This window comes from Heptranchias perlo, chromosome 38 (assembly GCF_035084215.1).
Source record: "Heptranchias perlo isolate sHepPer1 chromosome 38, sHepPer1.hap1, whole genome shotgun sequence".
Classification (NCBI taxonomy): Eukaryota; Metazoa; Chordata; class Chondrichthyes; order Hexanchiformes; family Hexanchidae; genus Heptranchias; species Heptranchias perlo.
In genome coordinates, this window is record NC_090362.1 from 19,537,173 (window position 1) to 19,557,114 (window position 19,942).

At 41.6% G+C, this 19,942-nt stretch overlaps 1 protein-coding gene across 1 annotated transcript in view; it reads right to left on the reverse strand.

The window, feature by feature from the left end:
- The window catches only part of LOC137304598 (potassium/sodium hyperpolarization-activated cyclic nucleotide-gated channel 3-like), a 202,802-nt gene that overhangs the window by 68,994 nt on the left and 113,866 nt on the right, over positions 1–19,942 (reverse strand). Inside the window, exon 4 of the mRNA XM_067973240.1 lies at positions 12,441–12,659. Within this exon, the coding sequence (XP_067829341.1) occupies positions 12,441–12,659 (219 nt within the window). The remainder of the gene's footprint in view (positions 1–12,440; positions 12,660–19,942) is intronic.

Here is a 19,942-nt window from a genome sequence, read left to right on the forward strand (position 1 = left end):
TTCTTTAAATGTTGGTGGGAGTGAAGAGTTTTCAGTTGTGACTAGAGCCACCATTAATAGCTTCTGCCTTCTTTGTTGGAAAAGTAATTATAGCAGGCTTCTATTTTGATCATAGATCATCTTAATATTGGCTAACATGCCTCACTGCTTTCCCCTTTCACAGGAACTGTAAACCACATCAAGCATGTAAAGGCAGAGTTTCCCTCATAAATCTTACTGTCAGTGTCTGTGTTAGTGGGAATCCTAATAGTAACCATGTTAGCTACGGCAGGAACGTCCAAGCTATTATATTCACAGGCCCTGTTGGCATCACGGTGTCGTATGTACTCATTAATTTGCATCATCTCAAGTTGCTGGTCCTAAGGGATATTGGGGTTCTGATTTAGGATTTGTCCAGTATCGAGGCAACAGCATGAATTCCAACTCTTTCCAAATCTCCAGGCCCGCCAAATTCAAACAACAACAACAACTTGCGTTTATATCGCACCTTTAACGTAGTAAAGTGTCCCAAGCCGCTTCACAGGAACGTTATCAAATAAAATTTGACACCAAGCCACATAAGACAGGTGACCAAAAGCTTGGACAAAGAAGGAGCTTTTAAGGAACATCTTAAAAGAAGAGAGGTAGAGAGGCGAAGAGGTTTAGTGAGGGAATTCCAGAGCTTAGGCCGCCAATGGCGGAGTGATGAAAATAGGTGACAGGACAAGCTAGCAAAAAAAAAACGAAACATAAACACAAAAGGACTGAGTTTTCTGGTTTTCGAGGGCTGGGTTGCTGGGGTTCAGGGGCCGTGAAAAGTTGGACATTCTTGCATGACAAGACCAAAAAGGGATTTTATTTGATACCACAGTGTGATTTATATCCTTTCAGGTAAATATCTACATACACGTCTTTCCAGATGTACACTGTCAGCAACTGCTCATCCTTACGTTATGGGGTCTAAATATAACTATGGAGGATAGCAAGCGATGGACCAGCAACTCAACTGAGGAGAACTTAGTAGCATTTACAGGCGGAGGCCTTTGCTGAAAAATTTGTACCCTTCAGTTCGTGCAAGTTACAATATAACAAGGAGAATTTCCCTGTCCTTATCTCTACTCGGTATTGAGGTTCCAAAACCTAACGCTACAGTCTGTGAGTGGGTGGGGAGAGGATTATATTTTCTGACCTACTACAAAAAAAATTGATACTTGAGTGCGCATTAGGATAAATGCTATTTAGTGGTGCTGTGACTGGGGTGGAACCTTGCTCTGATGTGTCCATGTGATGTGGCCATGGTCAAATAGCCTGCTGACAGCCAGGAGGTGATTTTTTTCGAATGCTCACTCCCAGCTTAGAGCCTTGCCCACCAGAGACACGTGTCAAGAAATTGGCCCTTCAGTGTCTAGGCCTCCTGCACGATGAATGTACGTGGATGTGTTACTAGTGAGAGGGCAGCATCCGTGAAGACGCTCACCAGCAAGGTGGTGGAGAGGGACAGAAAGGGAAGGAAAAATCCACATAATTAAACTTTCTGTGTTCCTGAGATCATGTCTGAGCTTTCCCGTTGATTGAGTGTTCCTACTATTTTTGATTGGTGCTTTTCTTCTTTCTGATCGGCTCCAATCACATTTTGCAAAAACAACAAAAGCAATACTACGAAAAATAAGTCAGCTGCCCTGATAGTTCCTGCTTGAAACTCCAAAACCAACCCAGCAAAGATACAAAAGCAAAGAGGTAAGTACTAAATACTTCCATAATGCCTGCCAATAAGTTCAGCAATGCCTTAAGCAGCTGATTCCCTTGCAGTCTCTCCACCTTTTTTTGTATTCGTTCATGGGATGTGGGCGTCGCTGGCGAGGCCGGCATTTATTGCCCATCCCTAATTGCCCTTGAGAAGGTGGTGGTGAGCTGCCTTCTTGAACCGCTGCAGTCCGTGTGGTGACTGTTCTCCCACAGTGCTGTTAGGAAGGGAGTTCCAGGATTTTGACCCAGCGACGATGAAGGAACGGCGATATATTTCCAAGTCGGAATGGTGTGTGACTTGGAGGGGAACGTGCAGGCGGTGTTGTTCCCATGTGCCTGCTGCCCTTGTCCTTCTAGGTGGTAGAGGTCGCGGGTTTGGGAGGTGCTGTCGAAGAAGCCTTGGCGAGTTGCTGCAGTGCATCCTGTGGATGGTACACACTGCAGCCACGGTGCGCCGGTGGTGAAGGGAGTGAATGTTTAGGGTGGTGGATATGAGCATCACTTCAGCCCTAAGCTGCTGCTTGCGTACCTCCCACTTAACAGTTTTGGCCTTCTGTGCCTCTTGATTTCTGGGTCGCCCACTTTCTGAAGGGTTTTGCCACTTGCCCGTTGCTTGCTCCCCACCTTGCCTGGGTCCTGTCCTCCTACTTGTCCCCAGGCCTGTATGTCCACTAAGATTTGACCAGTCTCATACATGACCCATAAACAATGTTGCAGGAGATGTACCAGTAAATATGTAACATGTTATGATGTGGAATACACTGCCTGAAAGGGAGGTGGAAGCAGAATCAATAGTAACTTTCAAAAGGGAATTGGGTCTTTACTTAAAAAGGAAAAATGTGCAGGGCTACAGGGAAAGAGCGGGGAATGGGACTAAACGGTAGCTTTTTCAGAGAGTTGGCACAGGCACGATGGGCTGAATAGCCTCCTTCTGTGCTGTAAGATTCTATGATTCTATGATAGGAGAAAACCTGGTTTGAAATTCACAACAACTTAAACCTGGTTTGAAATTCACAACAACTTAAACCTGGTTTGAAATTCACAACAACTTAAAAGCCTCGATACCTTTAAGCTATATGGAGGATGCAGAAGGTTTCTCTTAATACATGCGATTTTCAGTCATATAGAAAGAGGCCTTTGCATATTCATCACACAGCTTGATGTTATGTTATTTCTAAGAGTAAGACTGCTTGGGAGTTTGCATTTTTTTCCCTTTAATTGATGTACGGAGAAAAACAGCTTCTGGGTTTTACTTGTGAGGCTAATTATAAAGATCAACAAGAAAGAAAATTCCTTCTGCTTTACAAGGTTGCTCAACTGTGAATATTTATTATGTATTGTTCTATTAATTAATACTTAACTATTGTTGCTCCTTTCATCTTAAGGTGGTTTTCTTATTTACTTTTGAATTTGTTATATAGCACCTTTCACGCCCGCACACTTTATAACCAATACATTACTCTTGAAGTGTGCTCACTGTTATGCAGGAAATCGCGACTGCTAATTTGCACACAGCAAGATCCCATAAACAGCAGATGAATGATTGACCAGCTAATCTGTTTTGTTGGTGTTAGTTGAGGGAGGAATGTTGGCCAGGGTGCCGGGAGAACTTCTTTAGACAACGCCACTGTCTCCTTTACCAGCAGATGGGACCTCGGTTTAACCTTTCATCTGAAAGATGGCACCCGTGAAAGTGCAGCGGTCCCTCAGTATTGCATTGAAGTGGCAGCTTAGATTATGCGTAAAATATGAAAAGCTCCTTTTAATGCTCTTCATTGAGTTACCGTGAAGCCTTTATGTTTTGGGGTCCAATGGCGGTACAGAGCTCTGGGAGTGAGAAAAGGCCATTCAGTCCATCCAGTTTGTTTCATATCCTGGTCTTCTTTCAAGATGGAGTCTGATCATTATTTTTCCATTCATCTTTTTTCTATCCCAAACAAATATATCTCTTCTCTCTGCTGAATTGGGAATTGATCTGATTCAATTATCTGTTAACAGAAGTAATCTTCCAAAGAAAGGCTTTATTTACAGGTAAACAGCAATTAAGCATTATTTTATATTATTTTCTCAAAGAGGAACAAGTTAGTCAGTCTTTCTGGCTTGTGCTCCAGCATTATTGTTAATCCATCTGAATTTGTCGTTTGACAAATCATCGATTCTCTTCTTCACTTGCCTTCCACCCTCTCTCAGTGTGATACTTATGCTGGTAATATGTTTAATGGACCATTCTGAAAGTACTGGCATCATAACGCATTACCTGACAGTCTTAGATTACTGGGGACAAACTGATTGGGGAAGATTTTGACAGGAATGAACCACCCTTTTTATTTTTTATTGAAATCAACATTTAATTTTACTCTTCTGTATCTATATTAATATAGCTATATCAGCAGATTTAAAGGGCGAATGATTTTTTTACAAAGTAATAAATCAGGTAACCAGAATCTATATTTGTATATATAAATATACAACCTATGCATTGGCTCTGATTCACTATTAAAATTTTCAGGCAACTTCTTATTTTTTGCACTAAGTGACATTCTGCTCCAAAAGTCAATGACTAAAGCCAAGATTTTCCAATCGACATTATTTTAATACCGAAAGTAACCCATTTATTTTAAATATATTAATGTCAGACAGGAAATCTAGGCTTAAATATGAAGATATGATTCCTAACATTAAATTCAGTTTGTGATTACTTTTGCGTCTGACCATGTTCTTTGGTTCTTCTGTCCTGATTTTATACATAATGTACCTCCATATCGACCATTGTTGATTCTCTTCATTATCATAAAAGCTTGGATCATAGCCCCTCCTTAATACTTTTCTTCCAGTGAGTGTAGAGTTAGCTTCTTTTCTTTATAACTCAACAATCTGAATCCTGGAATTACCTTGGTTGCCGTTCTTTGATAGTCTTCCACTCCCTCTTCATCTTTACCCCATAGTGTGCTGTTCGAGTTATCAGGCGAGGTTCTCTTCTCCTGTCCCAGCTTATGATTTCCCGCCTATTAAAATGGTCGGCTGGAAATTGGGGCAGCGCACAAGTGGAAAATCTGCCCATTAAATCTGGGCATGAGTGAGTTGCGGAGACTAGGATTACTATAATTTATACAGCACTTGGGCTCCTCTACTTGACGCTGGCAAATCACAGCAAAGGTCTATGATGTGACCATGTCAATCTTCAGACAACTGCAGCAACCACATCTTTTATAAAAAGCCTATCAAGGTGCTACTCGGAGGAGAAAAGTAGCAGATGCTGAGACAAGATGGAAGGGTTGGGAGAGGTAACAGAAGGCTTGGTTGCAAAGTTGGGTTTTGAGAAACCTTTTCAAGGTAGGGAGGTAGTGAGGTAGAGGTATTTAGGAAGGGTGTTCCAGGCAGTAGGGCTGAGACATCTGAAGGCTTCCTTACCAAATTGGAAGAGAGGGAGAGAAGTGCAGAGAGGATTGGAGGCCATTGGAGGGGCTTAAAGCTAGAGAAGGTTGCAGAGGTAGGGTGGGATGAGACAATGGGGGGTTTTGTAGATGAGGTTGAGGACTTTAAATCTGCAGGAAAGAGAGCCAGTTTACGTCAGCGAACATAGAGGGCTGGGCAGAGTGGGACAGAGGGGACAAAGTGTTTTAGTGGCAGCCTCCTTCTGATCAGTGGCTAACTTTTCGTGTTAAGAAAGTGCATGTGGGTGTGCCTGAATTCTCCTAGCATTAGAAATATTGAAAGGTGAGTTTATAAAGTTCCAATATATAGGCTGGGTACTGGGTTAAATGCAGCTTTACTTCAGGCCGGAGTTATTTTGCACCTAGTGCAAAAGGACATGTGGCACGATCCCTGTTACTGGAGGTGATCTTGGATCTCTTGCTTTAGTGCGCACGGAAGTCAGATCACTGACCCAAGTTATACTGCAATTTTCACATTTATGCAAACACAAATACACTTCACATCGCTGCGAGAACTGCAGTATAATTGCATTGTTATTTGCTGGAGATTTTTACAGTAGTAAATTTTTACAGATAGTAAATCAAGAAGTATTAGCTTTTTACATCTGAATACAGGCTCTCCAAGTAACAAAACTGGATTTTCACAGATGAAGGGAATTGAAGACAAGGAAACTCTTTCATCAACGTTGCACGCGTATAATCAGAATGTTACCTGTCTTTGAGATCTCAAGTTCATCCTTGCTTTAGTTAGTCCGATTCACAGAGAGTGAGGCTGATTAAGCACCATTTTGAAAACAGTGCTAATTTAAAGGTTTTATAGATATATCCATACATAGATTTTGGTTACCTGATCTACTACTTTGTAAAAAAATCATTAGCCCTTTAAATCTGCTTATATAGCCAAATTAATACAGATACGGAAGAGAAAATTAAATGTTGGTTTAAATAAAAAATAAAAAGGGTGGTTCATTCCTGTCAAAATCTTCCCCAATCAGTTTGTCCCCAGTAATCTAAGACTGTCAGGTAATGCATTATGATTCCAGTACTTTCAGAATGGTCCATTAAACATATTACCAGCATAAGTATCACACTGAGAGAGGGTGGAAGGCAAGTGAAGAAGAGAATCGATGATTTGTCAAACGACAAATTCAGATGGATTAACAATAATGCTGGAGTACAAGCCAGAAAGACTGACTAAGTTGCTCCTCTATTTGAGAGAATAACATAAAATAATGCTTAATTGTTGTTTATCTGTAAGTGTAGCCTTTCTTTGGAAGATTACTTCTGTAAAAGATTTTTTAAAAATTGACAATTCCAATAAAGAACTGGCATCATAAATTAATGAATTAGTACAATGTGGGTCCTCTGATTATTCAGTGACTAGCTGAGTCATATAGACTAGCATGATTCAAGGATCAATCCCCAGTCTGTGCTGGAGTTAACTGATCTCAGCCTGGGCAGTGGTGAGGCTGGTACAAGTGACCGCTGCCCCTAATAAGGAAGGGAAAGTTGTCTTGAATTTCTGTTCCTGATCGCGATCCAGCAATGCCTGTTTGAAGTGTGCGCAGGATGTGAGGATAGAATCGAGGGCAAGCTGTGATGCCACTGTAGTGGAATAACCAGTGAAGGCTCAAATGAATAACGACACTTGGGTGGGGTACCAGAAGGTAACTGTACCCATGGAACTGTCTCCTAGTAAAGAATCAAGATAAATTCATCCTTTGCTTGTACCTGTTACAATTCATGGTTACAGGAAGTGTTCAAGTTAACAAGCTTAACCCACCAGTGATCCCATCTAATTTACCGAAAAGCTTTCACTTCACCACTAATTCTTGACTGCTATAAAAACATAGAGGACTTTGCACTGGTAACCAATATGAAGGGTCCATAATTCGTAAGGTTTGAAAATTGGCCAGACTGATGGGTTGAAAAGGTTCTTTATCTGCTGGCTGCAAGGGTCCCATGTGAAACATGGTTAGACGGTCTCAACCCAGTTCAAATGGGCCCACTTTAAATTATTAATCTCAGTCAAAGGTCCCCCACTTCCACAAGGATAGGTTGCATCAGAAATGCAAATGTCACACTGCTGCAGTAGCGGGTTCTTTGAGTTTGAGTTAAAACATATTGTTGGGAGCTTTATTTTGCATCTAACCTACGCTTTTTATCCACCTTGGAAAAATTCAGCGCTGGTACTTAGTGCAAGTAATGAAAAGCTGTTGCAATCTCCAGTGCTGGCATCTCTCTCCTTGATGAGTACTAAAAATTCGCACAAAAGAAGATACCTAATCCATTTACTCACCTTCCTTCAGTCCCTTCTCTTCCCAGAAATTAATTGAATTGCCTCTTGAGGCCATTTCTGTTGTTTGCACCATCGACCATCTCTGGTAATTCCACTCATCTATTATCTTCTGGGTGAAAAAAGTTCACCTGACTTCTCTTCTTACTCTTAATTTTTAAACTTGTGTCCCCCGGGGTTTGAACCCTTCACCATAGTGAACCATATCCATGGATCACTTTCGTCATCCCCTTCATAACCTTGAAAACTTCAATTAAGTTACTTTTCGGGTTAATTTAACGCTGTTACTATGGTTAGCAAAGTTTTGGAAAAAGGAACTTAAAATATCCTATTATATTGATCTGGCCTCATGATATTTTTGAATTCAGAGTTACCCCAGCCTCCTTTTCAGGATAATTATGAATTATGGTAAATGATATCAGAGTAGATTATTAGGGGTTTAATTAACTAATAATGGGAATACAAGAGGGTGGAAAGGTTGTATCTTGCTCTGAGCAGAAACATTTCTGCCCGTGTACTCCTGTTGTCTTCAGTGATTGAAGAAGGTTATTGTCACAAGCTGGTTTGTGACCTAATCACCTTGGGCTCAAAGCATCTTTTAAAACAAAATGAGAGAATATCTGTTTCTTGCCATTATTAACAACCCGCTAACAAAATTGTGGGACTTTGCAACTTTGAAAAGTACTGTGCATGATGATGTTGTTGGCAGATCACTAATTGCACAGTAAAAGAAACTTTCTTTCATTTTCGTTAAAGAACCTCACTTTCTGAGATATACTGGCCGATTCTGCACACCCAGCAGGGAAGCATGCTCACAAGGAGCGCGATGCAGGTAATTGGGGTCCTCCTTCATCTGCCCACTTATATGAACAGATGGAAAATCGTGGGTTGTTGCCCACGTCCTCCATGGCTGTGCTTCCTGAGAGCTCTGCTTTCCACTGGGAATGCAGAATCCACCCGTAAAGAGCAGCTATAGGAAACACACATTGCGCAAAACAAAACTTTTAAAAAACTCAGATCACTTACCTGCTCAAAAAGTCTGAAATGAAAATCCATACTGACTGAGGTGTTATTTTATTACCTTGGATAGATTGTACAAAGCCTTTTATGCCTGTGATCCACCCTTGGTCCCAAAGCAAGTCAATAATCTGTCACCCTACAACCAATGTACAAATGTAATAAAATAGACACACTCTCACAGGTAATGTAGCTGGTGAGCTATCAGTAATAAGCATAAATGTTACTGGTATCATAGATGCATTTAAGGGGAAGTTAAATAAGTGCATGAGGGAGAAGGATATGCTGATAGGGTGAGATGAATTAGGGCTGTAGGAGGCTCGTGTGGAGCATAAACGCCGACACCAGCCAGTTGGGCTGAATGATCTATTTCTGTGCTGTAAGTTCTATGTAATCTTGCCAGAAACCTTGCAACTTCTCTGCAGGCTGCTTTTTTGTCAAGTGAGGTTGAGTGAACTGTTTCGGCCCAACTTGTTTGTGTCGGTGTTTTTGCTCCACACGAGCCTCCTCCCTCCCTACTTCATCTAACCCTATCAGCATATCCTTCTATTCCTTTCTCCCTCATGTACTTATCTAGCTCCCCCTTAAATGCATCTGTGCTGTTCACCTCAACTACTCCTTGTGGTAGCAAATTCCACATTCTAACCACTCTCTGAGTAAAGAAGTTTCTCCTGAATTCTTTGTTGGATTTATTATTGACTATCTTATATTTATGACCCCTGGTTTTGGTCTCCTCAAGGGGAAACATCTTCTCTACGTCCACCCTATCAATCTCCTTCATAATTTTAAAGTCCTCTATTAGGTCACCCCTCAGCCTTCTCTTTGCTAGAGAAAAAAGCCCCAGTCTGTTTAGTCTTTCCTGATAGTTATGACCTCTTAGTTCTGGTGTCATCCTTGTGAATCTTTTTTGCACCTTCTCCAGTGCCTCTATATCCTTTTTGTAATATGGAGACCAGAACTGTGCAACAATTTTGGACTGGTAATGTGTTTTTATAAGGTCAGGCAGCTTTGGATCAGCTCCCAGCCCAGTCTGAAGTTCATATGATTTGGGTATGAATAGGCCACCTTATGACCAAATTATGTAACTCTTAATGTCAAGCAATAAGGCAGGAGAGACACCCTCTATTCAAATTGTATATAACTACATGTCACAAAACATGGAAGTGAGGTTCAGACAGTGAATTTGAACACCAAGATTGTGTTATAGTTGCATGATAGACTATTCAAGTCAGACATTGTTTAAACGTATGTACAGTATGCTCTCAAAGTCTTTGGAATCTGTAAAAAAAATCTGTATTACAAGCAACATACGTATTATAAATGGAGTGGTTTGTATAATTTCAGCATTAGAAAGAGAACCATAACATTTTGTGATTGAGGTATACCATAATCTCAGATAGAGTGTTGGATGGACAACTTTTCTTCTTGCCCTCTTGGTCTATCAAAATGGTTCAGATGGGTAGAAAGGGTGAGCAAATTTCCAAGTGAAATAAAAGCAGAAAATGCTGGAAATGTGCAGCAGGTGAATCACCGTTCGAAAGGGAAAGACAGGTTAATGTATGACTTCCTCTGCAGAACCAGCACCATCAAGCCTCTTTTGCAGGACTGATGTGGACAAGTCAGGAGATACCCAATAACCCTATAAAGGCACCTCTCCTTTCTGACCATGCCAGATTGATGAACCTCAATGTAAATCTATCACCCTTTCTCGTGTCAATTGACCAGCTATGCAAATCCAGAATTTTCTCATTTGTATTTCAGATAGAATCATAGAATCATAGAAGTAACAACATGGAAACAGGCCCTTTGGCCCAACATGTCCATGTCGCCCAGTTTATACCACGAAGCTAGTTCCAATTTCCTGCACTTGGCCCATATCCCTCTATACCCATCTTACCCATGATTTCCAGCAGCTGTTATTTCTGCTGTGTTAGTTGGGTAATTCCTAAGCTATCAACATTATTATGGTATTTGATGCTACATTTTTGCATTTTGTTTCTTTTCTTTTTAGTTTGCTGTTAGACCTAATCGAAAACTAAGTAGAAGAATTTGAAACGGTTTAATTTTCACTCATCAAAGAGGTGCCATCTCTCTCTGGCTGTGAGCGACGATGAGGATTCTGTCAGCAGCTTTGCTGAAACCTCTTTCCTAGCAGAGGTGAATAGAGCTGGCCGGCTTGTGCAATGACCGACTGGTGCTTGGCATGTGGCAAGGTCACCGACTTGGAAATCTTGTCAACTGTTCAAACAGTTAGCGACTGCAGTCTGTGACAGCACAAAGGGAGCATTTGCTTTGCTGCTTAAAACCACTGTGACAAGATGTAATATCAGCACTGCTCACCTACAGCTACGTTGCATTAGTTGTCATGCTAAATAATAAAAGCAGAGAATCTAATCGCGATACCTGCAATGAGGCTGCTGTGGTCAAAGCTTACAAATCACATTTACACTGATATTGCTCATATTTTTAGGCGTCAGCTTCTCTGCGAGATTTCAAGCCCAGATGGCTGAGGACAAGGTCAACCCTAGATGCGATGCTACCTTGTTGAATAGCTTGTTATCTAGGCTCACACGTGGGAGATTGGTCACTTGAGCAAAGTACTGGAAGGCAACCAGTATCTGTGGGGACAGGCTCCAGCATAAGCCAATAACTTTGGGAGGGGAAGCAAGCAAAAAGACGAAAATTGGGGGTTGGAGTCGGGGTGGGGGGAAAGACTCATTTAAAAGCAAACACAATAATTTCAGAGGCTGCTAACAAAGTAGAGGAAGCACTAGGAAAAAAATTTCCAAATATTGCCCCTGTTTCTGGACCAATTTCCTGTTTTAAAAGTTGAAGAAAGTCTTGTAAGATGTTAGAATCTTCTTGTTATCTTTAGAATCCATTTCACCTTGTAGCCATCCTCCTATCCTTTACCCTTCATAAATTCAAACTTGTCCAAAGCTCTACCTTTCCCACACAAAGTCCAGCTCACCCACCACCTTGCTTACTTACACTAGCTGTCTGTTCCCCAAAGCGCTGAATTAAAATCCTCGTCCTCATCTTCAATTCCTTTCATGGCTTTGCGCTACCCTACCTCTTCAACCTGCTCGGCCTCACATCTTCTTCCACTACCCATCCCTCCCTCCCTTCATCCCTCCATCGGTGGACAAGCCTTCAGCGCCTCAGTCCTAGACCCCTCCCTATACCCCTCCTCCTCTCCATTCTCTCCCTGCCTTTAAAATTTTTCTCAAAACTCGTCTCTTTGACAAAACAGTTGGTCACTTCCGCTAAGTCTCCTTCTATAGCTTGAGATCCATTCCTATTTTTTCCCCACTGTACCTTTTTTTAACATTAAAGGTAATATATAAATGCAAGTTGTTGTTGTAATTGTTAGTGACAATGTTAATAGCACTGATTTCAATACTGGAAATATATTTCTTGATGCCTTGTTTATCTGCTTATTGCTAAGACAAAAATAGTGTTTTATATATACACCAGCCATAGAATTCTCCATGAAATTAACTGAATATTATTTCTTAGTAAACCTTCATTGTAATCATTAAACCTTCAGGTGACCACCACCTTACATCAACAACGCAGAGCATATTGGAGCACAAATAAATTAACCCAAAATCAAACGATGGCATCCTTCCATTGAATTAACGGTGTTATGTTAACTTGGAGCAATTTAAAAACAGCAATACAATCTCTGAGTTCAGGTGACACACCTAAACATTCTCGCAGCTTAGGACAAGAATGGAACCCCCGATTAAATTACAGCCTTGTATTCACTCTCAGGTATATATTATTCACTACAATATTGCGTGTTCCTGAATTAAGAATATGTCCGCAAAATAAAACTGACAGCTTTAGTATCAGGTGTACTGGTTCACCACCAGTGTCTAGCCATTCAATATTATCAAGAGATCCCTGCAACAGCACCTCATCACTTAAGACACAAATGAAGCAACATGTTTATATGTCCTTACCTTCTCTTGATACTGCCTCCGAGAAGAGTCCAATGATTGGATGAGAGCTGTGGCATGCCCGATGAACATGGCATAGCAGGTAGCTCCTACTATCATACTGAGCATGGTCAGCCAGACGTCAGACATGCCAACCGGTGCCTGCTGTCCATATCCAATGCACAGCATGTGACTCATTGCTTTGAACAGCGCATAGGAGTACTGCTTTCCCCAGGAGTCATCCTGTGAAAGAGAACAAACCACCAGAGTGTAAAAACAGAAGCAGGATTGATGTAACCCAAACAAGTCAGGAGTGGCCTAAATAGACTTGAAGAGGCTGTAGTCCTGTCATTAGACGGAGAAGAAAAAGAGCCAGATCCACTTAATTTTCTACACTGCATATGCTGTCCTTGCCACAGTGGTCAAGCAACTGAGCTATGTCAAAATATAACAGACAACAGTCAGCATATTTAATAAGGAAGCATAAATAATTAAGTTGCATCTTTTGTTTCCTTCTTTCTCTACATCAATTTCCTCCCCCCTTTCCTGAAGGACTTGATACATGCTGGAGTACAGATCAGTGGAAACTGGTAGCCACTGCCTCACCCAAACATCCATTCTTAATATGTGAGCTCAGGCAGCAAGTGCTGGCAGTTATTCAACAGTAGAGGATATCACAGCAGAGCAGACAACACTAACACACAGACTTTCCAGCAGAAGTCACTAGTTAGCGATCAGGCTGAATTTTTCCCGTCCCTGATACAGAGTTACTGAGGGTAGTTGTAACACCCAGTACAATTATAACAACCACAACAATTTGCATTTATTATAATGCCTTCAACGTAGCAAAATGTCCCAAGACGCTTCACAGGAGCATAATCAGACAAAATTTAACACAAGGATATTGGACAGGTGACCAAAAGCTTGGTCAAAGGGGTTGCGTCTTAAAGGAGAGAGAGGTAGAGAGGCGGAGAGGTTTAGGGAGGGAATTCCACAGCTTAAGGCCTAGGCAGCTGAAGGCATAGAATCATAGAAAAGTTACAGCACGGAAGGAGGCCATTCGGCCCATCGAGTCCATGCCGGCTCTACACAAGAGCAATCATGCTAGTCCGACTCCCCCGCCCTATCCCCGTAGCCCTGCAAATTTTTCCTTTTCAAGTACTTATCCAATTCCCTTTTGAAAGCCACGGTTGAATCTGCCTCCACCACCCTCCCTGGCAGTGCATTCCAGATCACAATCACTCGCTGCGTGAAAAAGTTTTTCCTCATTTCACCTTTGGTTCTTTTGCCAATCACCTTCAATCTATGTCCTCTAGTTCTTGACCCTTCCACCAATGGGAACAGTTTCTCTCTATCTATTCTGTCTAGACCCTTCATGATTTTGAATACCTCTATCAAATCTCTTCTCAATCTTCTCTGTTTCAAGGATAACAACCCCAGCTTCTCCAGTCAATCCACGTAACTAAAGTCCTTCATTCCTGGAATCATTCTAATAAATCTTTTCTGCACCCACTCTAAGGCCTTCACATCTTTCCTAAAGTATGGTGCCCAGAATTGGACACAATGCTCCAGTTCTGGTCGAACCAGTGTTTTATAAAACTTCATTAAGATTTGCTTGCTATTGTACTCTATGCCTCCATTTATGAAGCCCAATATCCCGTGTGCTTTTTTAACCACTTTCTCAACCTGCCCTGCCACTTTCAATGATTTGTGCACATATACCCCCAGATCTCTCTGTTCCTGCACCCCCTTTAGAATTGTACCCTTTAGTTTATATTGCCTCTCCTCGTTCTTCTTACTGAAATGTTTCACTTCGCATTTTTCTGCATTAAATTTCATCTGCCACGTGTACGCCCATTCCACCAGCCTGTCTATATCCTCTTGAAGACAATCACTATCCTCCTCACTGTTTGCTACACTTCCAAGTTTTGTGTTATTGTGGCATAGCCGTCAAAGGCGGAGCGATGAAAATCAGGGATGCGCAAGAGGCCAGAATTGGAGGAGAATTACCCCTGCGGAGATCAAACTTGGAACCTTTCTGATCTGTGTGGCTTAGCTTCACACTGGTCACTTATCAATTGAGCTATCGGAGAAGATGTAGTTATAAGCTGAATTTTAAGTTACTTTAACTTTTTCCCATCACCCCCTATTTGGCTCGCCCTGCCCATGGTTCCTGTATGATTCCCTTGTCAGGCTTGTGACCTGTTTCCAACTAATGCTATTCCCATACTAATGGGGTGCAAAAAAGGGCAGCCTGGATGGCTCATTCTTGGACTTTCCCTCAATCCTCTGCAGGAAGCTATCTGGCTTCACTGATTCGACTCCTACGACAGGATGGTTGAATGAAGGGTACAAAACTACATGCTGTCAGCAGGTGACACAGCATGTTTCTGTCCCTGTGCATTGTGTCTCTGTGCAACACCTTAAAATTAAATTTGTAAAGAAACAACACCCAACATTTCTGTACAATGCATATATTTAACATGGATATATTTAATGCACTATCCTCATAACTAACTTTTTATGGAGCTATAAGTTAATTTGACGTTGAAGGAGAACACGGCCTCTTTATTCTGGATGTATATGTGACCACAATCATTCTTATCGATACTGCAGTGACCTTTCTCGTTTCTTACAGATATGTAAAGGTGAGCCAATCAGCTGTGGCGTTACTCACAGTAAACCAGATGAAAAGCTCATGATGTGATTTGTTGCATGTTGTTGCCATGACAGTAATGATGCACAACTATTTCCCCTCTTGAACCATAAAAATTAGGTTTGCCAAACATCTTTTCTTGAAGGCAGCATCCCTTTAACAAATGAAGGTCGGTCAAATCCATAATTGACGATTTGCTGCCATATGAAACAGTATTCTTAATCATGAAAAATTCGACTACAGTGTGAATATAACAGTTCTGTAAACAACAGGGGGGAAATCATGCTAAGTAATATCAGTTTATATATGTCAACCTCATGTAGCACAATTTCATCCCAAAGGTTTTTTAAGGTGGACCATCACTGTTTCTGATCTCGTCCTTCATTTCAGACGCCCTCCTGTTTATTTTAAGGTGCCAACATATATTTTAGAGTGTATTTGCCCCGTAACATTTCAATGAATACAATCTCATAATAAAAGTGGTTGAGGGATATAACAATGCACAGTGGTAACTGATATATTTATTTGCAGCGTGTGTTATTATAAAACCTCAATGTGTATTGCAACCTTAGTCGCCACAGCAAGAAAGCAGGCCTCGCTCCCCGCCCCCTCATCAGTCAATACCAGCCTGCTCAGAGGTGCATGACAGCATTGGATTGACTTGCCCTCTGATTGTGCCTGTTCTTGGTGCATTGCCTTGATGACCCAGCTGCTGCTGAAAGCTCCCCATGTGGGAGAAATCACAGAAGCGAACCAATGTTCTACTGGTCTGTGGCAGAGGGCATCACTGTAGCAACATGCTGTGCCAGCATCCCGCACAGCAAAATCGATACTCTATTTGGAAAGTGATAGAGCCATGCGTTGTGCTTATTAGGTTTGCTGCTACACTTAGCTCGTATGTAGAGGACATTATGACATGTTCCAGGCACCAGACACTCAATCATCATCATCATCGTCATCACTATCTGGAATAGCCCACACTTGTAAAGAACATATTTAACACTTTATTGTACTATACTTGACTGTGTAACTGTGACAGTTAAATGAGATGCATGTGCGTTTACTCCATACACCACATCATGTAGTAAAGAGGACAATGTGGCCTTTAGAGATAGAGCCAATTGTAAAAAATTGTTGGGTGCGTCGTGGAATTCATTAAATATGTGCCAACTGTCAGAATCTTTGAAAATGTCCCGCTATGAAAGGAAAGCTGCAGCCTCCCCCAGCTCCCTGCAAAGCTCCGTCCCTTCCCCTCCTCCAAATATATTCTAGATTGGATGACATCACGGGGTTGCTGCGCACTCTATGATGTCCAGCTATCCATCAGCATTTGGCATCGATCATTATTATCATTATTTCTCAGCAATACCTTCTGCATAATGTTGTATAAAATGACGACAGGACATTCTATCCAGAAAGCCTTGCAGAGAGAAGCACGAGGACTCCTAATGCCAAGAAAATGCAATATTAGACGCATATATTCTTTTCATTCCCTACATGGTTGAGAATTATTTTTTGGGTCAACTATTGAAAGGTATTTTTCCAACTTATTTTGTATCACCTTGGTTTTAAAATGTTTTTATCCCCTGAAGTTCTCTTGTAGCACATACTGTTCCCAACAAAGAGGACCAGCAGGAGGCCTAGTTCCAGGTCTCTGCTAATAAGAACATAAGAACATAAGAAATTGGAGCAGGAGTAGGCCAATCGGCCCCTCGAGCCTGCTCCGCCATTCAATAAGATCATGGCTGATCTGATCCCAACCACAAATCTAAAGAACACAAGAAGTCGGAGCAGGACCCGGCCACATAGCCCCTGGGCCCTCTCCGCCACCCATAGGGCATTGACCGATCCGAACTCAGCTTCATGTCCAATTTCCTGCCCGCTCCCCATAACCCCTAATTCCCTTTACTTCTAGGAAACTGTCTATTTCTGTTTTAAATTTATCTAATGATGTAGCTTCCACAGCTTCCTGGGGCAGCAAATTCCACAGACCTACCACCCTCTGAGTGAAGAAGTTTCTCCTCATCTCAGTTTTGAAAGAGCAGCCCCTTATTCTAAGATTATGCCCCCTAGTTCTAGTTTCACCCATCTTTGGGAACATCCTTACTGCATCCACCCGATCAAGACCCTTCACAATCTTATATGTTTCAATAAGATCGCCTCTCATTCTTCTGAACTCCAATGAGTAGAGTCCCAATCTACTCAACCTCTCCTCATATGTCCGCCCCCTCATCCCCAGGATTAACCGAGTGAACCTTCTTTGTACTGCCTCGAGAGCAAGTATGTCTTTTCTTAAGTATGGAGACCAAAACTGTATGCAGTATTCCAGGTGCGGTCTCACCAATACCTTATATAACTGCAGCAATACCTCCTTGTTTTTATATTCTATCCCCCTAGCAATAAAAGCCAACATTCCGTTGGCTTTCTTGATCACCTGCTGCCACTCCGGAGCTAACCGTTCGGATAAGTGTCTGATCTCCACTTTGAGCTTCCTCACACTGCGACGTAGCTGAGATCAGGCACTCGGTGTATGAGAAATCAAGGCTGCATTTTACCACAACGTGGCAAAGTTTGGATGCTGATAAATGCAGTCACTATTCCTTCTGTTAATTTAAAGAAAATACAGGTACAAAGGTAAACTTTCCCCGTCAATAAAAGCTGGACCGATGTAAAATCATAGTTAGGTCTATTTGATGCTACGTTACCTCTTGCATTGTAGATGGAGAGCAAGACACAGATTTCAAAAGCAACAAAAAAATTGCCAAATTTGCATAATTGCCCGTGGTTGAGAACTGTGCTGCCACGGGTTCATTTATTATATCCAAACTAAAGGTTAACAACTTTGCCTAATTATTTGTGTAAATGCTAGATTTACATATGATCCATGGTTCAGTTATGGAACTGTCAGTTTTGGTCATTTTATTTATTGCACTAGTAGATCTCCTATGGCATTGCTCGGGGTAAGTCAGAGAATGCTCTGTTTTATAAGGTGCAGGTAATATGCAATGTGCTATGTAATAATGAGGGGAGTACTCATGTCCTGATCGCCTTTCCAAATAGCTGTAAAGGGGCTGTCTGCTGCTCCACGATTGAATGCAGAGCACATTGGAGCCCAAATAAATGAACCCAGAATTAAATGAAGCCTTTGTTCCATTGTGTTAGCATTGCACATGTTATATTTCCCTCCCTCCCTCTCCCTATCTCTGTAACCTCCTCCAGCCCTACAACCCTCCGAGATCTCTGCGCTTTTCCAATTCTGGCCTCTTGCACATCCCCGATTTTCATCCCTCCACCATTGGCGGCCGTGCCTTCAGCTGCCTAGGCCCTAAGCTCTGGAGTTTTCTCCCTAAAGCTCTCCGCCTCGCTACTTCTCTCTCCTCCTTTAAGACTCTCTTTAAAACCTACCTCTTTGACCAAGCTTTTGGTCGCCTGTCCTAATATCTCCTTACGTGGTTCGGTGTCAAATTTTGTTTGAAAATCGCTCCTGTGAAGCGCCTTGGGGCGTTTTACTACATTAAAGGCGCTACGTAAATGCAAGTTGTTGTTATTGTTTTGATCAGCTTATTATTCTTACGCTAAGATGCAACTGTGTTAAAGCTGGCCTGCCCTAGTCAGGTAATAAAGTCTAACTCGAGCAATGTAAAAAAATCTTTTTCTAGTCAATACTCCCTGTAGAGAAGTAATCTAAATAAGCATATACTGAGGTTAGTCAGAAGCTAATTGCTGTTGCTGATGGAAGTTTGTCTGTAAAAAGAGCCCCATAAGCAGGAAATGCCACCTTATCCTGAGACTTATCAGATCAGTGTGGCATTTTTAGGTGTGACAGATGCATTAGATGCAGTACTGTCATGATAGATATATACAGATTCATTATCTTATTCGTTTCTCCATTCATTGCTTTAATTTAATTTGACACAGATAATTGTCAAACGAACTAGGGGGAGATGAGAAGAAATTATTTATCGCAGTGAGTTGTTATGATCTGAAATGCGCTGCCTGAAGGGACGGTGGAAGCAGCTTCATTTCGTAACTTTCAAAAGGGAATTGGATAAATACTTGAAAAGGAAATAAAATTGCAGGGCCATGGGGAAAGAGCAGGGGAGTGGGATTAATTGGATAGCTCTTTCAAAGAGGCACGATGGGCCGAATGGCCTCCTCCTGTGGTGTATGATTCTATGTTATCCCACTTGAATCATAAAAGCATTCCATTGCACGATCACAGGAGGGACCATACCTCATGATTGTGTCCATTACCACCCAGCCCCGCCCTAACCAAAGTGAGTCCATGTACGAATGTGTCATAATTTACCTTAGTAACTCAACCCAATCTAAAAATACCCTAAATTTTGATAAAAGGGGAGTCGAATATCTAGAGAGATTTAAGGGGAAAAAAAAGTAAAGTTTTGATCAGTAAAAATTGGTCACTCAATTGTAACTTAGACAATATATTCTGGACATTAAAAGTAAAGATTGTCTTGTATTTATATCTATTCATTAAAAAGCTAAATGAATATAGAATCATAGAATCATAGAAGTTACAACATGGAAACAGGCCCTTCGGCCCAACATGTCCATGTCGCCCAGTTTATACCACTAAGCTAGTCCCAGTTGCCTGCACTTGGCCCATATCCCTCGATACCCATCTTAACCATGTAACTGTCCAAATGCTTTTTAAAAGACAAAATTGTACCCGCCTCTACTACTGCCTCTGGCAGCTCGTTCCAGACACTCACCACCCTTTGAGTGAAAAAATTGCCCTTCTGGACCCTTTTGTATCTCTCCCCTCTCACCTTAAATCTATGCCCCCTCGTTATAGACTCCCCTACCTTTGGGAAAAGATTTTGACTATCTACCTTATCTATGCCCCTCA